Genomic DNA, 23,291 nt, shown 5'->3' with positions numbered 1-23,291 from the left:
AGATTATTCTTTCAAATGTCCTTTCTTTTTCCCCCAGCATGTAACTGTGGAGGGAGAATGTGTGACAGCCAGACTGGAGAATGCCTCGCAGACAGTCCTGAAGCTTCTACTGACACAGACTGCCCAACCATCAGTAAGAACATCATCACGAGAATACCAAAAATTAATATCGTTCATGTACTTAGAAGCTTACAAATACTAGCTTGGGAGCTCGGTACTCCAGTGGACTTACCACTTTGACCTTGGTCCCACAGAGCATTTAAATTTCTGAATATACAGAAGGACCTGCAGACTGAGTATTTAAGCATGTTCTCACACACTTGTTAGAGTACATGGGTATGTCCAACTCTGCAATACAGACTGCATGTTCAGGTACAAGCTGCAGAGGGGGAGGAAAATGTCACCAAAACCATTTCCATAGACTTTGAACCACAGTGCCTGCAAAATAATATTTTGGCCCTGAAAACTGCCCTTACAACTTTATCTATTCCAACTTAATTTATGGGTTTCTAGTCATACATCTGTTGTGGTTTAACCCCAGCCATCAAACAAGTACCACACAGCCACTCACTCACTCCAGCAGGATCAGAGAGAGAATCAAATGGGTAAAAGGCAGAAAAATCATGGGTTGAAATTAAGATGGTTTAACATGGAAAACAAAAGCCATGCATGCAAACAAAGCAAAACAAGGAATTAATTCACTGCTTCACATGGACAGGTGGGAGTTCAGCCATTTCCAGGACAGCAGGGCCCCATCACCTGTAACAGTTACTTGGAAGACAAATACTATCACTCTAAGCATCACCTCCCTTCCTCCTTCTTCCCCCTACTTTATATACTAAGCATGATGTCATATGATATGGAATATTCCTTTGATCAGTTGGGATCACTGTCCTGTGTCTCCTCCCAGTTTCCAGCACAGCCCAAGTCTGCTCACCAGCAGTACGAAAAGCAGAAAAGGCTTCGGCTCTGTGTAAGCACTGCTCAGCAATAACAAAAATATCTCTATATTATCAACCCTGTGTTCAGCAAAAATTCAAAACACAGCCCCCTACTAGGCACTGTGAAGAAAATTAACCCTACCCCAGCCAAAACCAGCACATCTAATATAGATCGTTGCTATTGCCAATTTGACATATATCCATCAGTCAGTTGCTTTTACACTATCTCCCATGTTCTGATAGGAAACCCGGAGAGTTTCCTGGAGCATTATGTTGTAACTATTGCTAACCACTGATGTTTTTTAAATGTTAGTATATTTATATCTGTGGTATAATGCAGACCATTAATCCTAAACTGACTCTCAAGAAGGGTCATATTCCTGAAGTGCAACCAGAAGGAAAGCATTTGGGAGCTGCTAGAATATCAAGGAAAAATGTCTGTAGGAATCTGTGTTTCACATTCACCTAGGTCTCTTGCGCTTAGTGATGACACCAATATTACTAAAAACAAGGTGGCATTGGAATCATTCAGCAGGAACAAGGGTATAGTTCTGCACAAGCACTTTTCAGGCATGTTATAACTGTGGTTTTCGAAACTGCCTTCCTAATCAAATAGGCAGTCAAAAGCCCATGTGCTGGACATCTTTACTTCTCATACCACTGAATTTTAAATACAGAGGTTTGGGTTCTGAAAAAACGCAGGGGTTTTTTTGACCCTCATCTGTTATTCTTCAGGCCACAAACATGCAGAGCCTAGGGAATAGCCAGGAAATACCTCTCCCTCTCTCCCTACTGATTACAGAATTGCTGTGGCAGCCCCTTTGAGCAGTTCCATCTGGTGCTGCTCAGCTGGAAATATCATATCTGTACTGTGGGACCTTGGAAGTAGGTGGATGAAAGTGAAAAAAAGATGGGTATCCATCAGGATCCATCAATGATGAAGAGAGGGAATGCCACAGTTCAAGAGCACTATAAAATGAATTTATAACGTGAATTTAGGATATTTGCTGTTAATTGACACAAACATTAAAGAAAAAATATGCTTTCTTATTTTCTTACCAGGCTGCGATAAATGTATTTGGGATTTGACAGATGACATCCGGTTATCAGTTCTGGCTATCGATGAAAGCAAATCGACTTTACTGAGCATTTCTACAGGTCTTGCAGCTCAAAAGCGCTTGAATGACTTGAACCTCACTACCACCCATCTCCAGGTACAAACATTGATGACATTTTTTTTTTTAATATAATTTGAATCTTTGAATTTCCACTCCACTCCTGTAAATTTCAATCCCTGCCCTCACTAGAGAAATAGGTTTTTTTCAGATGCACTGACTTTTTATCCCCACATGCAGGAGGCAATGTCCAAAAAGAAGAGCCATGTTGTGCTTTGGAGTATCCAGGTCGAAGACGCTGCAGATGAAATGAATGACCTCCTGAGAGAAGCAGCAACACTTGATGAACAGGTTTGTTTATAGCCTCCTGCCAAAACTCTGAGAGTTTGCACATTGCCATAGTTACCTCTTGGCATAAAAGGCTTGCATAGAGTAGTTCCAGTTGGAAGGCACCTACAATGATCACCTAGTCCAACTGCCTGAGCAATACAGGGCTGACCAAAAGCTAAAGCATATTATTAAGGGCATTGTACAAATGCTTCTTAAACTCTGACAGACACGGGGCATCGACCACTTCTCTGTGAAATCCGTTCCAGTGTTTGACCCCTCATAACAAAAAAATGTTTCCTAACACCTAGTCTGAATCTCTGCGTTCACCAAACAAGAGTGGATGTGCCCTGAAAGACAGTTGGGAGAACCTTCTATTTCTAGCTTTATAGTTTAACTCTGAATTAAAAGCATAAATGACCTATCAAGTCTTCTTCACAGAAAAGGAAGGAGGTAAGGCCAAAGTGTGTTGAGTGTGGTTGGAGGTTTGACATCAATCACAAAAAGCTTCTCCTCAGATCTGGGTTCCCACTTACCCCCTACACAATGTTTGATCTGAGATACACACTGCCTTTCTCTTTCACATTTTATTTTCTAGTTAAATGAAGTAACCGACACTGTCTAATTCAGATTGACTTTGGAAGCATTTGTACTATATCTATTTTACGTGTATGCTCTCATAAAACTAAATTAGCCACAATTAAACATTTCAAAATATATTATAAACCTGCCAATTTATAAGGTTTTTCATATATCCACTGAGATGGGAACCTGATCAGCGCTCAAGTTATTTTTAACACAATTGTAGTCATAAATGTTGCATCCATATCAAATTGCCAGTTATATAAAATTAAAGTTATCTGCTCTCAGATCCCACAACACTATCATTGCACCCTAGAAGGATACTGTTATGTTATATGTTAAGAGAAAAAATAGGGTTCAGAACTGCTTCTCTATTTTAAAAAGATAATATTAAACATCTTTCTGTTGCTAAGATAGATAGATATATATATTAGTAAAATACATCACTCTATGCTATTATCAGAGATAACCACATCTGTAGTAGTACTAGATTATATTTCATGCTTATTGCAAAATGCCAGACCTTATATTCACTATACCAATTCTTTCACAAGACAAATTAAAATTATACCTTAAACTAAAACTCAAATACAGGAGCAAGTAGGGAGAAAAAAAAAACAACACAAAGGAAAGCAAAAGAGAAAATTTGAGTTTGGGTGTTTTTAGTCAACAGTTTAGTTAACTTAGTATAAAGGGCACCTAGGAATGATACAGACTACATCTGTGCTCAAGAGAGCTTTGATTAAATCAGCTCACACACAGAGCTCTGTATCTGTGAATATCTGTCAGAGCTCACATGCCTCAGTGTCCCTCTATGTAGTTGGTGAGTCAGATGATTAAGGTATTAGGTTTTCTATGAATATTTAGTGAATTTGGATAATAACATTACATTTTCAGTACTATCTGGGGATTTCTGAGCTCATGCCTTAATTTTATTGTCCTTGAACAAATACATTGTGTTTCCTCTGGTCTTTTCTCCCTTGTTACTCCTAATGCTTGTTCCACATCAATACCCGTGATTGCTTGCAAAGGCAGGGAAATAACGGCCCCAGACTCTAAGAGTGGGAGGAAGAGCACAATAATAACTCTGAATATATTGAACTTTGTGCTCTTTCAAGGCTCTTTAGTGGAAAATGGGTGGTAGGGCCTTCAGTGGATTTTGCAGAGATATGCAGCATTTTCTGTTCGGAGCACTTCAAACGCATGTTCCCATGTCTCAGGTGTTGCTGCAGATTCTGATCTAAACCCCAAAGTCAGGATGAATGCACCAACTGCAGGCAAAACCTCCTGCTAAATGAGAAGAGTAAATGTGACCTGTAGCTCCTTGAATCTGCATGGGATGAGCTTTGAGTAAAACAGCACGTAGCTTGATCCTGAATGTTTGGCAGACATGCACCAGAACCCTTACTACTAACTTTTACATTTGTTTTATCAGTATGCCCATCCCTCTTAGCAGTGCTGGCTACCCTGGCCCTGCCTTCAAATGCCACCTGGGGCCTCCGCAAACCCCATGTGAAAATGTGGGAGAAGGCTGATTTCAGCGCTGAACCTGCAGCCAGAACGCACTTCTTGCAGGGTCAAATAAATACAAAGAGAGCATACCAACAGCCAAGTATCCTCTGCCTTATGAGGTATCAGGGCACCCTAAACCCAGAAAGCAGCTTTACTGTTGAAAATTTTGCTGATGCAGCCCCAACAGAGACTGTGAATCAAACACCTTAGCACTGGTAAGTATGTAGTGTGGATTTACACACACCCACACCCAAAGGGCCCATGAAACATTGACGGCACAGTGGTCATGTTGTTTTCTTTATCCTAGGAAGTAACATAGAAAATTAAGTCTAAAGACTCCCAAACTCAGCAACCTTCTTGAAAAGAAGATGACTATGATATGGTAGCTCTCTGTTTCCCTTACCTATAAGGGAACAAAATGCAGAGTGCAACCTCCAACACAGTAGTATAGGAGAGTGGCTATACTTTTCAGAGTATTTTTAATCCTCATGCTTTTTCTTACTTCGAAAAAGATTCAGCTCTCGGGACCTCACTTGAGGAAGACACTGATCTGCAAATGATTGTGGGCTTGACATCTTCTTCATTCTATATGCCTACTCAGAGATGCCATACCCAGCAAAATAAGGCATCAGATGGAATTTTACAACTGCACATAATTTATGAAAATTTTATTGCAGCAAATAATGGATAAATATGGGACAACTTTTAATCTCTCACTCTGCAATTCTGAAAACATCAACAAGACCGATCTGCACTTTGAGCACCTTTGTAAATATCACTTTATATGATAAAAAGGACTTCCACATGCTCATCAGGAGAAAAGAAAATGTGTGTTTATACTCTTCATCCTCACATCTGAAAAGAAATCTAATGTTTACTTCATATGTTTTATTCATAGGGAAGTGAAGCATCCAGCAAAGGCTTATTGGTACAGAAGGAAACCATAGAGACCAACAACCGTGCTACTCAGCTTGTGCAGCAGCTCAATAACATGAGAGATAACATTGAAGGTAAATAGATTTCTTTCTGGCTCAGCTCAGTGTCAAGAATGTATTAATGAAACCTTCATGTGTTAGTGAATCTTCAAGAATTTTTACTGTCCTACATATCAAAGGGTTTATCCTTCGATATATAGGACAGTATGTAATTTATGACAACAGTAAACACTTCCCAAGCACAGCTGCACTTAAAAAAGATTTCCTAGTCAGAGATAATCATCTTCATCTGGAATATCTATGACATATTCTTATCATCCTCATATATAAAAATGAGACTAAACCAATTACAGCCTCTTCTTCAATACCTACAGAAAGCAATAAAACCCAAAATGAATGTACTCAAAAATATCGCTGTCCTCTGTACAGCTGCATCATGAAAGCCTCCATCCCGCTATAGAACACATGGGTTTTCCCAGGCTTCAGCAAATCTAACAGTATACAAAAGCTGTCTATGGCACCAGAATAGAATAGACTGGTAGTTGAGGTTAAAGAGTCCTTTTCCAATGGAAATATTTGATTAATAGACCTGAGTAGTTCTATCTTAGCAGTTATTGCAAGCTATGTGGCAACTTGTGTAAGAAAGAGTGGTTACATATCAGCTGTTATCCTTGCTTTCCTTACCTCCACGAGTGCTCCAACCACTACTTTATTTCAGCAAACGTGGTTCATATATCCCACCACACAAAAGAGGCAGGCTAATACCAGTCTCATAGGATGTTACATTTGTACTACCTCCTTTCACATCTAATGCTAGATGTCATTGGCTGCTTGGTCATTTGTCACATTCTATTTTTACAATTATTGAGTATAAGCATCAGCATGAGCCTCGTTGTATATCACTAACAGTCGTGATCCATGTCTGTGGATCATCCTGTTACATCATTAATTGATTTGGGGCAGGAGGAACTGCATAAGGCAGATATGTATCTAGTTCAGCACACAAATAACACAATCAGTTTAAGCTGTTATAGAAGAAGCAACATCTATGGCTATGAATAAAGAGAGTGAAAACAGTTGGAAACAAGTAGGTTTTCCACCATGATGGAAACTATTATTCTACAGAGGCATCACCCTGTACAAGGCAAACCACTCTTTACTGAAGAGAATGTGTGTGTGCCAGCACAAGGAAAAAGAAATCCATGGAGCCCCTGGTCATGATCAGTTAGTGCTCAGTATGAGCCTTTAAAGCTTCACTAATGGGCTTAGGGTACAGCAAGAAAATGCATGCAGAGACACTCTGCCAAAGAATAAGTGGTGCCACAGTTACACATCTATCTTTTATAAAAAATCTTACAGATACATATTGCTGGTTTTGCCAGCTCTGGTTATCCACAAAATTAGTGATAAATACAAGCCAAAGGCATGCACATCACAGGGTACAAAAGAGGTGGTGATTTGTATTCGAGGACAGGGAGTGAGAAATGGGTAAACTTTGTAATGCTTACACTGGGGATTGGTAAACTCAATTTAGCTGCAGGGATCCAACAGTGTTGAACAGTTCTGAACTGTTTCAAAACCTTGAAATAGTATCTATCTCCAAACCAGCAAGGCAGTATACCTCTTTAAGGTGCCTCAAACTTCTTTAGATGGAAAAAGAAGTTACTTCAGTCTCCTTACCACTGTTGTTATTTAATAAACATAACACTTCTCCTTACCATAGTTGTTTAGTACACATAACATTTTTGCAGCAACACTTAAAAACCACAGTCCCAGATAAAAGCCCCAGCCAGCTACATGCCACAGAACTCAAAATAAAATGATGATTCCACCCTATAAGAACTGCCAAGCCAAATAATGCACACATCCCATGCCTGCTTAATCTCATCCTCTTCTGATGAGACCTCCACATATGCCAGAAAGTGTGTTTTTTACAGGTTTAATTTTAAAACTGGATTAAACATAATAATTATCTACCATAGAGTTGAAGATAATTAAAACTTTCTTTTGCCTACAGCATGATCTGGATTCACAAAAGTAAAAGTACTCCACATTATTTACTTCTCTGTAGACACAGTGAATTGACCATCTGTTCCTTTTTCCCCCCAGAAATCAGCAGCAAGTCAAAATACCTCGTAATTCAACAACAACAAGAGCTGAGCCCTGAAGAAGTTGCCCAGAAGCAAAGTGTGGCTGAGGAGATGCTGAAGGAGATCAAACGTCGTAAGCCTTTCACTAATCAAAGGCAACTTGCAGATGAAGAGGAAAATGCAGCAGAGAAGTGTAAGTTTTCAGTCTTTTCCATTCACCCACATGTTGCACAGCTGGCACGGGGTGGGCAGCTCTGGGTGTACTGCTGAGCCCTTGGGGAGAACAGACAGGCATTTGGCAAGCACTAACTGGTGTGCTGGACATGCTGCTGCTTCAAAATGCCTGCTCCAAGTTTGCTGATGCTTGCTGCTCCCCATGGCAGAATGGGGAGAAAAAGATCTACGTGTGCCTGTGCATTGCAGTACCTCAACAACAGATGCTTAGAGAAGGTTCATGACAGGACTGGAATTGCTCATGTGAATGTCTTTTCCCCTCCAGCTCTGCCATGGGGACAGCAAACTCCAGTAGAGAGAGAAAAACTGCTGGCATAGGAAAGAGTGGCAGTCTAGTTCTCACAGCTTAGTGAACATGAGTCAGAATGTGAGGCTTAAGGACTGTCTTCTCCAGAATAGTCTGCCTAGGTTTTGACAATGAAAAACAAATAAAAAGCAAGGAAAGATAGACCTAGTTTCTTTTAAGGACTTCTACTTCAGAGGGGAAATTAATAGGATTAAAATAAGAGGGAAATGAGAGGCATCTTTCCTTTTCAAAAGAGGAAGGAAAATTAAAATCTAAGTGTATGATCTCAAAAGTGAGCTTTACAAAATGTGTTTTACTGTTGCCTGAGTAATAGCAACAGAAATTGTTGTATAGGTAAGTTTTGTCAGACATGCAAGCTTTGGATTTATTGGCCTGTTATTTTTCTCCTAGTGCTACAGCAAATTGAAGCGTTTCATGAGAAGTACAATGACACCAGATCCCTAGTATCTGACGTGCTAGAGCAGCTCAGCGAACAGGATGTGAAGCTGTCAGATCTGGAGGAGGCATTAGACCAGGCACTTGACTATGTTTTACAAACGGAGGATATAAATAAGGAAAACACAGCCAGTCTCCAAAGGCGTGAGGTAATGTGCAGTACATTTATCACAACTTGTCTGCAAATGCTCAATCTCTGCCATTGCTTAAAGTAGTAGACTGAACATAAGTTAAACTCAGGAATCACCACACCAAAAAAGAATTTCTTGGACCAGTCAGCAGGATGAGTTTGACTCTTCAATTCTAAGAAACAAGTTGTGAAAGTTCAAGGTACTTTTATTTATTTGTGGAGTGACAATAAATGACAAATTTTGGCATGTCATGTCTCATCAGACCAAGGAAGAGATGGATACTTATGCCTACCCTTGGAAGGCATATTACAGTAAAACACAGGAAGCTTGAAATATCATGTAGCATGGCTGCTATAAATATTGTGCTGGGATTGTTTCACCTATTATGTACTGACTTATAATGTGAAAGGACCTCATGCTCACAAAAGTAATTATATTCTATGATAACAATTATTTATAAAGACTCTGCGCTGCATTTGTGCCCTGGTCTGAGTTCATTCATACTGTCTCACCCATACTTTCTCTCTGATCCTCTTTAAACAAAATGCATCACCACTTTTTCAGGAAGAGCAGATGGTGGTCCTTGCACCTTCATGCATAAATCCATTGTCTAACTGCTGCACAATAGGTACCTTAAAATTGGGCTTCCTACGTGCTTGGTGAACAGATTAGTTATAAGGATACAGCAGTTTTCCCCTATGGCCTGTTCAAATAAATAGTTCCAGAGGAGAGCTCAGAGGAGATCTGTCCCCTACAGCATGGAAGTGGGGCATGTTTGCCTCTAAGTGGTGGTATTAGGTTCAAATCCCATATGGCTGATGAGGAAATTGAATTTTCAAGCCTCTTATCCCAGGAAAGTACCCAATCCATCAACCATATAAAAAAAGAGTATTTTTTCTCTTCCCAGAAGTTCTGTGACTCTTTCCCCGTTTTCCTAAGTTTCCTTTAAGGAATGCAAAACCAGAATATCCCATGTAAAACTTTTCATTTATTTTTTCAGCAAAGAATAAAACGACAAGGAGAATGAATTGGGAGCATTTGAAGGAAACTGTTTTCATTTTAGTGGCTGAATTCATTTGGATTCTGGAGCAGAAGGGGGTTAGGGAGCAGTTTTGTGATTTGAAGAATAATCTTGCAAATTCAGGCCAACCTCTGGGTTTCATAGCGTTGGAGGCTGAGTTTTGAGCTCCTGAAATTTACAGTGATAGAAGTTCACGCTGATGTGGAAGGTCTAATGATTCAATAGAGAAATCAGGTGTGCTGCTCTCATGAATCCTTCCATAAGAGGTTGTGATCCTTCAGTACAAAGCCTCTTCTGTTGTTCCATTGTTTCATAATTACAGTGCCAAGCTGCAGCTTGTCTCACATTTATAAAGCAAAGCCTGAAGTGTGTAGTTGCATTTGTTCACTGTTTTTAACGAGTTGGATCTTCATTATTCCTCACAATGAAGGAAGATGCTTTACTACTGACAAAGAAAAGAGATCACTCTACTGTAGATTTTAAAAAACTCCAGAAAAAACTAATCTCCAGATCACTATGAAAAATTGTTGGTTAATTTGTCTCTGCTGGCAGTGCACTGAATAATGTTTCATTCCAATAACTGGTTATGCTGTAATACAAAATAAAATTAACAAATTTTTTAAAAAATCACTCAGTATTTCTTTCACAAAACCAAAAAAGTGCACAGTCACATTATAATATGTAGCTATTACAGATGTCTGGGAAAATCAGACTTCAGATATGTCTAAAATCTGTTTAGTTCACCACTATCTTTTGAATTAACTTGACACTGTATTTTATCAATGCACAAATGGTATTGGATGTGATTTATGTTTTGGGGTTTCTTTGTAGAAACAACTTGAGAAAGTAAAAAAGCAAATGGATGAAGTGAACAGCATTTTGCTCAGTGCCACAACTATTTTGGAAGAACCACAAAAGGTCAACTCTGATTTAAGTGAAGTAATAAAGGTAGGTGCCTGAGTGACTTGTTTAAATAATATGTCCTGATTTTTTGATGTGTTTGGACCATTAATCAAAAATCTCTCCTTTTTATACTAATTCACTGAAATACTGATTAATATCCCCTGAAAAAGTAGAACTCTTGGATGAAAAACTCTGTAATTACAGTTTACTGCCTAAAAAAAAATAATTCTATTATAAGGACACCTTACTGTACAAAAAGCTTAATGAAAGACTTAGCTCTAGAGTTCTCAATTATTTCATTATAAGCAGATGCCAAAAGATGCTCTGGTAAAAGACTGCACTATATGCTAAATTCCTTTTCTATTAGCTACCAGTAAGCACGGAAGAAGGCTAAAGATCCCAGATATCAGAGTTAAAACCAGGCAATGTGTAAAACATATATAAACAGATTGTCTCATAGAAACCCTCTTCTGGAACTGTAGATTACTATCCAGTGTTTTGAATGAGACATAGTGCTGTAGGAAATTTTTTTAAATTTTAGGTGTTTGGATTTTCTATGAAAAGATGAAGAAAATAAAACTAGGATTTTGATAACTGAAGTATTTACAAAAGCTGGTTTTTTCTTCATGATTTATTTTAAAATTTTGAAATAATTTAAGAGAAATTAAAATTTTCTACAAGAATTCACTTTGGTCAGTTTCCCATTCTTCACACAAAAGCAAATATCAAAAGTCATTAATTTTTCTTTGAAAAGATAACTTGAGAAAACAGAAAGCTTACTTTGTAACCACCCCTGGGTGATCAAGCAGTATGCTGGGGGGGGGGTTCCTGTGTTTTGTGCAAAACAAATTATTGCAGTTTATCAATTCGTGTTCCTCACTGCTGTGGATAAGTTTACACACAGAGGTTGTTCACACTGCAGGGACGGTAGTATGCAAACATCATACATGTTTCTTCCTCATCAACAATAAATACTCTCACGTTTCATTCATTCACACTTTTTCTCTCCCTCCATTTCATCATTTTTCATGCATTTTGAGGCCAAATTTATAATCTTCAAACACATCAGCAATACTATGTATTGGAGAGAAAGTGAAGCCCATTTGGTCTTCCCCACAACTATTTCATATAAGAAAGACGGCTAAGGCAAAGGGATACTACTCTTTGGCTATATATACATATAGATAGTATTTAGGTGGACTGATTTACAAATCAAACTTACCCAAGATGTCTTAGCATGAGGGATATCATGGATAGAAAGAGGGCTGGGGCATGTTTTATACAATGTGGCACAGCTCACAGCTGTACAATTAAACTATCTGCCCCTCTCCAGCAATTGCCAAATTGTTACCCAGGGCACAGGCACCCTCCCATGCTACTCCCAAGGAGGCAGGTTCGGGAGAGTAGAAGCCAGCCATGGCTAAAACAATGCCAGGACCCATGCAGTAACAGGATGACACATGAGACAAATAACCACGGAAATATTTATTTCATTTTTATGGATATTATTTAGAAGTTGCAAAACCTAATTTCTGGCCTGCAGTCTTCACAGAGAAGAGGTTAAAAAAATAAAAAAAAATGGGTCCCAACTCCCAGCTTTAGAAGAACCACAATGAGGGGATTTTTGTAAAGATCAGGTTTAGTTACCTCATCTCTAAACACTTCATTTTGAAAGACTTGTTATTGGCACAATTCTGGAGAAAACATGCAAGACATAAAGACATTTCTCATCATTCTTTTGTATTTTATGCATATGTCTCTAATATCTTCTTAAGGGATTTCTGGAGTTCTGGTTGATTTTTTTATCTTCCTGCATTTGTCTTTCCATACTGACATTCACCTTTAGATCTTTCCTCTTTTGCTCTTAAAAATGTAAAATAAAACAACTTTACAGAAAAAAAGGGGACATCATAATAATACAAAAGGGTAAAATAAAACATAATAATCAAAATACAGACTTGATTTTTTACAGTTTTCATCTTCTTTCCTTTCTTCCATAATTTGTTCAGAATGCATCAGGGTTCTACGCAGAAATAGATGGAGCGAAAAAGGAATTGCAAGAAAAAATAGCCAATCTGTCTCTGTTTGATGATGATTTGGTAGAAAAGGCTATGCATCATACACACAACCTAAGAAGACTTGCTGATGAGCTGGACGGGTAAAATTTAACTTCAGCAGACTCTGTTCATACAAGTGCTATTTACTGAACAGCTGAATGAACTAAAAGACAAGGAGAAACACCATGACCATAAATAGGCACTACACAAAACAGTGTTAAGTCACGTATAGAAGGACTTGTCATGGTCCAGAGGGAACAACTGAAATTGAGCTAAGCAAAATCTATGAAACTTTTTAAAGAACACATATCTTGCATGACATTCTCTTCCAATACCAAAAGAATAGGAAAGGTAGATCACTGGAAAGTAAAACAATACAGGCAGAAACAGCTCGTGTCAGTAAGTTCATTCACATAAAAAAACATTTAGCATTACAGGACACAATATGGGCTTTGAGATAATTTTTGTTCAAGAACTTGTTTACAGATGGAGTAGTTCTGATTCACAATAGGTTGTGTCCCAGTGAAACTGGCGCACAGTAATAATAAAAAATTACTGTAAGTCTTTTTATCTTGCTGGAAGATACTAAATGCATCAACATTGCATCAATTTACTAACTTACTAGTAGTACAAATCTACTATTCTAGACAGATTTGAAATATGACCTTATTTGCAATTGGGACTACACATGGAAAAATCTCTGCTGTAAACGAATTCTTAAATAAAATATGTCACTGAATTCTGCCTTAAGTAACATCATGGACATATGCTTTTGGAAGATAAACTTAAAACTACTATTCAGGTATGTTATTCTAATACCAGTTGTTTCTTAATAATAGTATGCCCTATATAGGAGATTAAAATAGAGGAAAAAAATAACAGATGGTTTTCTTTTATACAATTATATAAAGCTGACATCTGAAACTGTTCTATAATGCCACACAAACTACACACAACCTAAAAACCAAACAATATGTTCAGTCTGAGATCAGCTAACTGGGGGCAGTAGAATCACTTGAAAGAAAATACCCCATATGGCTAGCCTTCCTCACTTGCCAAAATAATTTAAAAACTACTACCAAGTCAAACACATTAGGAATTTCACAAAAAGCAAACAAAAGTAATTACAAAATATCCATACAGAAATATGCTGACTCTTTTATTTGTTAAGAACATTGTCCTGCAGTGAAACTTTAATCCTTTAAAACATTTTGCCTGACCTCAAATCATTTTGGTTTTATAAGTTTGCTTTATTAGCCTGTTAAGATTTTATTTGATAGAGTTTATTCTTTTGCCTTAGGGGAATATAGCTGAAAATTCTTGCAACAACACTGAATCTGGAAACTTAGCAATCCCTCAGTGTGCAAACACTTTGAAGTGAATGCACACACATACAAATATATATATTTATATTTAAATCTATATCTCATATATACTGTGAAATCTGCTTATCACTAAAACATTAAAAAATAATATTGATTCAGAATTGTTAATAGCTGAATGTTGAGCCCTGAACCAGCTGCTGTTTGGAATATCCCCTTATCTCCCAGTTATCACCTAATATGCAAATCAAGCTCAACCATGCCATCAAAGTTGTCTTGTGTTTTTTAAATTTAACTTCTTGCAAAGTTTCATGACCACGAGTAGTTCTTCATCTGATCTTCTTCTTTTCCCACCTACTTTTGGAAAATATAAACATGCAAGTGATACATCTGTCCTGGTCACTGACACACACAGGTCTTTCCATTCATGGCCAGAAGTTATTCCTAAAGAAGGACTACCAATAGATCTGTTATTCTGTTAATTTATGGAATATCTAATTTAGATTAAAAAAAGATAAAAGTTCAGTAGTCACGTGTTCCTGCTCGCATAGATGTTAAGTGCAAAATGCCTGGAGTTAAATGACTGGGAAGTACCTTCTATCCACATAATTTCCACCTGTTTCAGGTTGGTCATACACAATGAAGAGACTACCACTTAGGCTAAGTATATTTATGTGTGTGATTATGAAGTCAGAATGTTGAGAATATTGACCAATTTGAAACTACTTTGATTCAGTTTGATTTCTTCTTTTACTCTCTTTTTAACAGGAATTTGTATGGCGTCGATTCAAATGGTTTGGTACAAAGGGCAATCAATGCTTCAAATGTGTATGAAAATATTGCTGGTTATATTGAAGAAGCTAATAAAGCTGCATTGTTGGCACTGAACACAACAAACCGGGTTAAAGATGTACGTAAATTTCATAACATCAGCTTTTACTTTGCAATGCTTCAAGGACTTCAGACACATAAGTGTAAATTAAAAACAAGATGTAGCTTAACTGGCAGCATTGAACTTCTCACTGCACACCTATTTTCCCTTTATTATTTCCTGAATTAAATCCTATGCGGTTAATTATTCTGCCAGTCTGAGTTCCCTGATATTCGAAAAGACCCAACAGGTTCTTCTGCCCGTATCCCATCACAGAGTGATGCTGCTCTGTGTTGTGAATCATATTGGGACACTTCTGTGAAAGTCCAGAAAACTTCCTGGCCTTGTGGGAACCTGAGCTGGCATTTAGTGCTTGAGTCCTGCTAGTTCACTCAGTGCCATGTGGCAGAAAAGGTGGTCAGGATATCTAACAGAAGCACCACTGTTTCTCATAGAAAATCAAGTTAAAATGGGACAAAGCCCACTCATATACTCAGCATAAGGATAAGGATGCTAATTTTGTCTCTGGCCTTACTGTTCTAGAATACTTTATAAGTATTTTTTGTACATATATAGTTTCCAATTTGTATACATGCTATTTACCAACAATTTATTAGTGGGATAGCAAAAGGACTTTGGTAGATTAAAGGGTCCTGAACCCCAGAGGGCTGTGGGATTTCAAGTCCAGCCCTCTGTTTCCAGCATGCTATTGCAGACTGCAAGGCAGGTCCCCATGCAGTGCAAACATTCAGCACCTATCTGAGATGACAGTAGTCAGTGCCTAACATGCAGCATGAGTGTCACGTTGACTAAACTGGAGCTGATAAATTAGGAGGACTTTTGTGCTTTCTGAACCTTTGTTATTCAGTAGTGTTGTCTGGAAAACCACACATTTCTCTAAATGTTTTTAAAACAAAAAATTCTGCTTTTCGGTCTTTTTTGCCAATCTTAAGTGTTAACAAAGGTAACGAAACTGCAGTGACTTTGCAATTGCATTTATATGCAGGTAATATGTTGTCCATAATTGAACATGATAAAGCAGAACATTTGGTAAACATTATTCTGACTTTCTTTTTTGGAACATACTTGTAGGCTGCAGTTGGAATTGATACTCAGGTCATTTACCATAAAGGTAAAAGTGAAGAACTTCTCATCCGAGCCATGCAGCTACAACGGACAACATATGACAGTAAATATACATCCTTTCTACTTTCCCAGTCAGCATAAAGGCATGCATGTTAAAGTAAATTTTAAAAGCACATCAGTAAGGCACTAAGGCACATCACTGTTTAAATATGTGACCCTGCAAACAGTTGTTCACTGGTAAATATATTCAGTTTAGTAGCTCAACAAAAAGTAAATCACAATAGTATAAGTGTTCAGCAAGCTGGATTTCACCAATTTCACCAAAATCTAAAAGGATTTTGGCCTTTGTTCACTGTGAAAGAAAGAAAGCTCTAAAATTGCAGAATTACCTTTTCAATTTTTTGGGACTTTCTGAGTTCCTTAAAACTTCTCCTGTATACTTGTTGCAGCTATTCCCAGCACTTCTGGTAAAGCAAAGAGAGAGAGTACTGACTGAGATACAGGTCTCCAGATTTTTGTATGACACCCTGTGGCAAGCAAATAGTGGCTGGGAACTGCAAGGTTGCTTTTTCCTTTAGATTACATGAAGTCGAGAGTGCTAGTATGTCCTGTACTAAAAGAGGCCATGGTCTGTGGTGTATTAAATGCCTAATAACATACCTCCACAGAATTAAACTTACCTTTTTGAATGTCACTTTGATGCCGCTTAGCTTTACCTCCTATTTTCTCCCCACAGGTAATGATTATAACATTGCAGACACCAGCTGGCAGGTTAATGGCACTTTTGCCAGAATGAATGTTCTGCGAAACCAACTGATGAGAGCCGTTGCAAAAATGCAATCAGCAGACCCAGGTTGGAACTTAACCTTTATGATGCTTTATCTTCATACAATCAAGAACATATTTTTATCTTTCCATATGACCTATGAAGTTACTATTAAGATTTCAGTACTAGGGAGGCCTAAAGGAATTTGACTGAAACTAGTAGACCCAGATAGCAAACACCCAGCTTTAACACATTCATAATGAAATAAGTGTTTTGCCACCTGAAATTATGAACATTCTTCTTGATCCTTGTGCTGGTTTTAACTGGGGTAGAGTTAACTTTCTTCAAAGTGGTGAATATGTGGCCGTGTTTTTGATTTGTGCTGAACACAGGGTTGTAATATAGAGATGTTTTTGCTGTTGCTGACCAGGGCTTACACAGAGCCAAGGCCTTTTCTTCTTCTCATACTGCCATGCTGGTGAGGGGACTAGGGGTGCATGGGAAGGTAGCAAGAGGCACAGCTGGAACAGCTGACCTTGACTGACCAAAGGGGTATTTCATACCATATGACATCATGCTCAGTATATGAACTGGGAAGAAGAAGGAAAGGGGACACTGGGAGTTGGTGGTGGGGACAGGACACACGGGGCAAGGGGGGGAGACAGGACAAACAACACACTTGAACCTTTGAAAGAGTTCATTTCTCCTTACTCCCTCTTTGTAGTGGTGGCCAGAGAGCGTTTGGAGCAAGCTAAACAGAAGACTGCAGAGGCTGTAAGTGCTACCATGACAGTAACAGAGGCTACGACCCCCATGGGTGAGAATGTGAGGTTATGGTCGCAAAATCTGCAAGATTTCCAGCACAGTTCAGAGGCATACGACAATGCTGTGCATTCAGCTGGGGATGCAGGTATGGTGACCTGAATTTTGCCATTCCTTAGCATTAAAAAGTCAGGGAATCACCATAACATCATGTTGTATGAATTGTTTACATTGCATATTATATTGCATATAATCTAAAATTTTACCTCCATGAAATCATTTCAAAAATTAGTGGTTATCTATAGTCTTGACTATATTTTAAAAGTGTTGGATATTTGCGCATTTCCAAAAATTACTTAAAACTCTTATGTGATGAAGATTTATTGGCTTCTAAGTCATTTTTATCATGGTACCAAGGTAACACTGAATGGTAGACAGCTTGTTTAAACACTTCTTGCTATTATGATTGGTGATTTAGTTTTGTTTTTTTGGTTTTTAACATTGGTAGGCATTTCAAAACAGAGCCCTTTCGTCCTCAGTAGTACAAACATGGAGGAGAAATGGTCCCTGACTCAATGAGCTTGTAGTCTAAACAAAGAGGGCAAAGAGGATCAACGAGGAAATAAAATATTTAAGCAGGGTGATTGCTGGAAAAGCTTGTAAACATCACATTAATTCCACTTTTATTATTGGGGAAGAAGAAAAAGTAAACATTAGAAAACTTGTTATGAAAAATTTAACATAAATAAAAACACAAAAAAAAAACCCTAGGGCAGACTACAAAATTGAAATGAAGATGATAGGCAAGAGTGGAAAAAAGGCAGTGAGAGTGAAGCTGAAATGAAGTGACTGTTGAAAGAAGGAAAAGAACAATTTCGAAAGAAAAGAATCAATCTAGAAATTAAAATATTCAGAATAAAAAATTGGTAACAAGCACCACTATTTATTGCTCAATGTATTCCTGGCTCTGCTCAGGAGGCTCACTAATCCCAAGGTATTTATGGCAAGGAAATCTTGCCATAAAATAATTTCCTTCATACGTTTGATGATACCATCACCTGCAACACTGTTCAGTGATGTCTTGCCTTCTGCAAGTGCCTCAGAGAAGGTCCATAACTCCACTGACTCTATATCCAGAAAGTCTGAATCTAAGATCTACTGCCCTAAATCCCTTGTCCGTCAGAAACTTGGCAACTCAGCTGTCATTTTACTGCAAATGGTGTTGAGTACCAAATGAGTACCAAACCCAATGTTGCTTCTAGTGCCCCAAAGTCACACTCTTCCCTCTAGGTCAGGGAAACCCAAAGGTCATGTTATTTTCAGAATTCAGTAATGAATAAGACCCTTATACTAGTATTTTTCATTAAGTGAAACCAGTGCTCCCAAGAACTGGTTTAGGAGTGGTTCCCTCTGCAAGAATAAATTCAGTGCTGTTCAATAACTCAATTTCTGTCTCCAGAACTGGAGAAAATCTCAGATTTCTCTGAGCTTTTCATCTAAAGGAAACAGTGAGCTGCTCTTTTTGGGAATAGATAAACTCACTGTTAGTCACTGCACAGAGCTCCATGAGCATATAGTTAATTTAACAGCAATTGTGTTGCATTGCTGTAAAATATTTTTGATCACCACAGAGCAGAGTTTAGGCTATGGGCTATGGGCTCTAATTCCCATTTAAGATAATGTAAATGTGGATATGATTGGCCTCCCAGGAGGGAATAGTATGAAAAACATCCAAGAGAAACAGTCTGCTGTAGCTTACACATGAAAGTTTTTGTTTTTATTCACCTTTACACTTGATTTACATTTAACATTTACCAGTGCCAGCTTAGCAGATAGAGCAGCAACACAGACTACATTTGGCTCTTCATGCTCAAAATACCAGCAGACAGTCAGGATTCAAAAAATCCACTCGTACTAGCTGTTGTTCTGGAAGAAATATCTCCAGTGGCATTTGAGACGCTCCGTAAGAGTGAACAGAGTTAAGATGGCCCAGCTCTCCTATTTTGTTATGTTCTCAAAAAGGCATGCATGGTACACGCACCACCAGTTGTTAAGAACAGTTCAGCTCCTATGTGATGTGCCTGGCAAAAATGTGTTCTCTGTGACTGTGGTTTTGCAGGTAGGGAGTTACCTTGAAAATACTGCATTCATATGAAAGTGCCTCGAGGGCCTGTTGACCACAAACTCACTGTTGAAGAGATGATAATATGCAAACTACAGCAAAGTGTGCCCTAGTGCTTTTGTGGAGGCAGCTTTTCATGGCATTTTTGCGTCTGAAGGCATTTGTTCTGCTTGTTTTAAGGTACAAAGGCGGTATGACTTTTTTTTTTTTGCCAGAAAGATCAGGTGGAAATAGCTGAGAAGAGAGATCGGTGCTACATAGAAGGCTGGCACAGGTAGTGCTCCAGACAGATGTGACTGTGATTCACTGCCTGGGAAGACAGATACAGACACGCCAAGCACAGTGGAGTGTTCCCAGATCAGCTGTGTATTTTGCCAGGAGAGGTTGATCTGACAGGAGGAATGTCCACCAAAGTCCAAAAGAAAGTCACAACAAATGTTCAGATGGGTTCCTGAAACACTAAAACACCTGATCATCATACCGATAGCACTACCATAAGCAGCTGAAGCCTATAAACTGGCATATCTGGATTGCCTTTGAATAAAGCTTGAACTTGATTTTTGGAAGGGCAAGAGCATATCTGAGAATACTGCCTGTTTCCATTGTGCAGGAACTGGAGGGCTTCAGCAGACAGTATGAAGGACAGATTGGGAAGAAAAACATGAAAGGAGAAAGTGTCTGGAAGGTTACAGTCAAGGTATATCCTCCTTGACAGTTTCCCTTCTATTCTTTTTTTATATTTCATCACTTAGTAAGACTAGTTTTCCTTTTCCACTCTTACCTTCATCCCATTATTAAAATCAAAAATCAATATTCTTCTGTGTTGAAGAATGCCATTATAAAGGACCAAAGAAAGATATTTACGTTGAGATTTTATAACAGTTCTAGTAGTAATAGATGTTAGCTTTGCATTTTCATGTTACAATAGCATTTCAATTTTCGTACACCAAATTTCAAACGATGAAAATCCAGGTTTAAAAGATATCAGATCAAACTCAATTCCAATTCAGTTGTGGATTATTTAAAAAAAAAAAAAAAGTGGTTGAAATTTGCTAAATCCCTTTCTGAGCTTTTAATTTTTTTACCTATAAAAATAATGTGGGCTTTTTTCCAATGCAATGCAACATTCATTTCAAAAGGCAGAGAAAACTTTTTATAAGTTGATTATCATTCCATTTGGGTTTGGTCTTTTAATTTTAATGCATTCAGGAATTACTGTGTTACTTTGAGAATTTGCTAAAAATAATGGCTTTTTAATATACAGTAGACGTTATATAGAATATCTGATTACTGACCCCAGAACATAAGGGACTTTCAGGACTTAATGGGAATAACTGTAATAACTAAAACTCTATATGGCCCACTCCTACACTGAACTTGGAAAGTAAAAGACAAGTGAAAACAGCCAAGCAGAGAGAGAACAGGACTGAGGCAAATATAGCTTTTCACTCTGTCCAAAGAGAGGCAGATCTGTAGGATTCCATGGGATATTCTCATATTCTGTGTTGATCTGAATGAAGCTGAGAGCTGCTTCAGTCTTTAGACAATACAGACTGGAAGAATAGAAAAGTGATGGGAGTCTACTCCTCCTTTCTTACCTTTTATACAGTCTCAGTATATCTGATGATTAGCCCCTCTACCTGCCTTCTCTGCTATCTTCTCCTGGCAACGTTCAAGGACAGACTGGATGGGGCTCTGAGCAACCTGAGAAGTGGAAGGTGTCCCTGCCCACAGCAGCGGGGTTGGAACTAGATGATCTTTAAACTTCCTTCCAACCCAAGCCATTCTATGATTCTGTGATTATCGGACAAGAGTAACAATATGCAGGGAAGAACACAAAAGCAGGTGGACACAAGTTGACAACCCCTAAAATGTAACTGCAAACCCTACAAATCTGGTTTAACCTTTATAGGCAATCCATGTCATTAAAAATTAACTCTGAATGCTGGATCTTTCTTACACGCACGTAGCTTGCAGCTAAAATCGCATTTCATTATACTCAGCTACTTGTACCTACATTTAATTAAAGATGAAAACTGATGTGATGTGTAAATATCCTTCAAAGGGCAACATGTCATTGGAATGTGATGTGATGAAATTGGATTATAACTAAGGGTACTTATTTTTCTTTCTTGAAAATTTGTTCTGCTTATCTTTTTGGAAAAGGACTTATGTCCCTTTGAACACAACAAAGCCCCTGTATTTCCCAATGATAACAATGACACTTGTACATGTACCACCAGAAGATACAGCAGCAAAAGACCAAAGGTCCTGGACTCTCATTCACGACCTCTGGAAGATGTAGGCAGGAAAGCCGAAGAGGTTACCAATCACAAGAGCTGGGGCAGGCAGTAAGTACAGTTTAGGTGCACGCACATTATCACCTAAGGCCTTCTATTTTTGTACACTACAGGCCTGTTACCACAGTCTGGAAGTGGCAGTGTTTCTATTACGAGTGGGCTGCGAACCACATGCAGACACCTGTGCAGCCATTGCTGTTATCTGGGTATGACCTTTGGGAGAGATGCACAGACGAAAGCTGAGGAAAACAATCTATACATCTCCCCTACAATGAATTTGAAGAGCTTTTGAACCATAACTCCTAGATGCACTTCCCAGGTCAGCCACAGATAACCAGTGAGATGCTGAACAAATAATCCTTCTGCTCCAGTTGCCATATCTGTAAAATTGGGTTTAACATGTATTTGCCTTGAAGGAAGATGAAAAGGTTAAAATTATTAACATTTGCAGAGCTCCTTGAGGAAAGTATTACAGAGGTAACTCACCACGGTATTACCTAGGAGTCTCCTTAAAACGTAGTCTCCTTTGTGCAAACTTATTCCCAAAACCTTTTGCAATACTAGATTCTTATAATTCACTACTCTTTCTAAAATCACTGTCTCTCATACACTACAGTGTGAATTTGTTCTTAAAGCAGAAGGAAACAGGTAAGTTAACCTAAGAGGATAATAAGAAATTTTCCTGGTGCAAAATCAGTGTTTCAAAGAGGAAAAAACCGCGTTGTCACTTTTTTCTAACTACAGTGAAGAAACTTACAGAAGTTTTTCCTGAACTCCTGGACAAACTGCGCAGAGTAGAACAGAAGGCACCAGCAAACAATATTTCTTCCAGCATACAGCGGATCAGAGAGTTAATTGCACAAACCAGGAGTGTAGCAAGCAAGGTAAAACTTTTGGATGGGACTTCTGGATACTAGTGTTAATAATCAAATGCATCTTACTATAACCTCCATTTCCTTGGGCTGTATTAGAAGTCCAAACCTGGACATTATCACCTCCCCAAAACTAGAGAAACAAAGCACCATGGAGGTCAGTAAAATCTTTACAGTTCCTATTTTGCAAGCAGTCAACATTATCATGGTAGTTGGGGTAGACTATTGCTACTGCACTAGGAACTTTAATAAAGTTATTGGCACAGTGCATAAGATGGCCTCAACAACAAAACCATTCAAAGCTAAAACTAATAGATCATTACTCAGCTGGCAGCATTAGTTTTCAGGAATAGTAATTATGGCAATTTAATGTAAACTTTTCTGAGATAACAGTATTTCTTTTTAATTCATTTTCTTCAGGGTAAGAGAACTTTTGGCCTGCACATATTTAGTAGAGAAAAAACACTTTCATTTCATAAATAATGAAGTTTTTTTCTGTAACGAGAATACCAATGTCAAAAATTAAAAGTGTATTTGAATTCATTCAGAGAAATAAAAAATTCAGAGAAATAAAAAATGTTCAAAATGCTGGAATATGCA

The 23,291-nt window shown here is 38.2% G+C and overlaps 1 protein-coding gene across 2 annotated transcripts in view; it reads left to right on the top strand.

Annotated features, from left to right (window-relative positions):
* The window catches only part of LAMA4 (laminin subunit alpha 4), a 101,549-nt gene that overhangs the window by 48,154 nt on the left and 30,104 nt on the right, over positions 1 to 23,291 (top strand). For both annotated transcript variants that reach the window (XM_017829548.1, XM_017829537.1), the window contains exons 6-18: positions 38 to 133; positions 2,004 to 2,155; positions 2,297 to 2,407; positions 5,376 to 5,487; positions 7,522 to 7,695; positions 8,434 to 8,627; positions 10,462 to 10,578; positions 12,543 to 12,691; positions 14,681 to 14,822; positions 15,876 to 15,972; positions 16,606 to 16,722; positions 17,360 to 17,545; positions 22,564 to 22,703. In XM_017829548.1, the coding sequence (XP_017685037.1) occupies positions 38 to 133; positions 2,004 to 2,155; positions 2,297 to 2,407; positions 5,376 to 5,487; positions 7,522 to 7,695; positions 8,434 to 8,627; positions 10,462 to 10,578; positions 12,543 to 12,691; positions 14,681 to 14,822; positions 15,876 to 15,972; positions 16,606 to 16,722; positions 17,360 to 17,545; positions 22,564 to 22,703 (1,787 nt within the window). The remainder of the gene's footprint in view (positions 1 to 37; positions 134 to 2,003; positions 2,156 to 2,296; positions 2,408 to 5,375; positions 5,488 to 7,521; positions 7,696 to 8,433; positions 8,628 to 10,461; positions 10,579 to 12,542; positions 12,692 to 14,680; positions 14,823 to 15,875; positions 15,973 to 16,605; positions 16,723 to 17,359; positions 17,546 to 22,563; positions 22,704 to 23,291) is intronic.

Source organism: Lepidothrix coronata, unplaced genomic scaffold (genome assembly GCF_001604755.1).
Source record: "Lepidothrix coronata isolate B3197 unplaced genomic scaffold, Lepidothrix_coronata-1.0 Scaffold5, whole genome shotgun sequence".
Lineage (NCBI taxonomy): Eukaryota > Metazoa > Chordata > Aves > Passeriformes > Pipridae > Lepidothrix > Lepidothrix coronata.
This window is presented reverse-complemented; position numbering and strand designations above follow the sequence as displayed.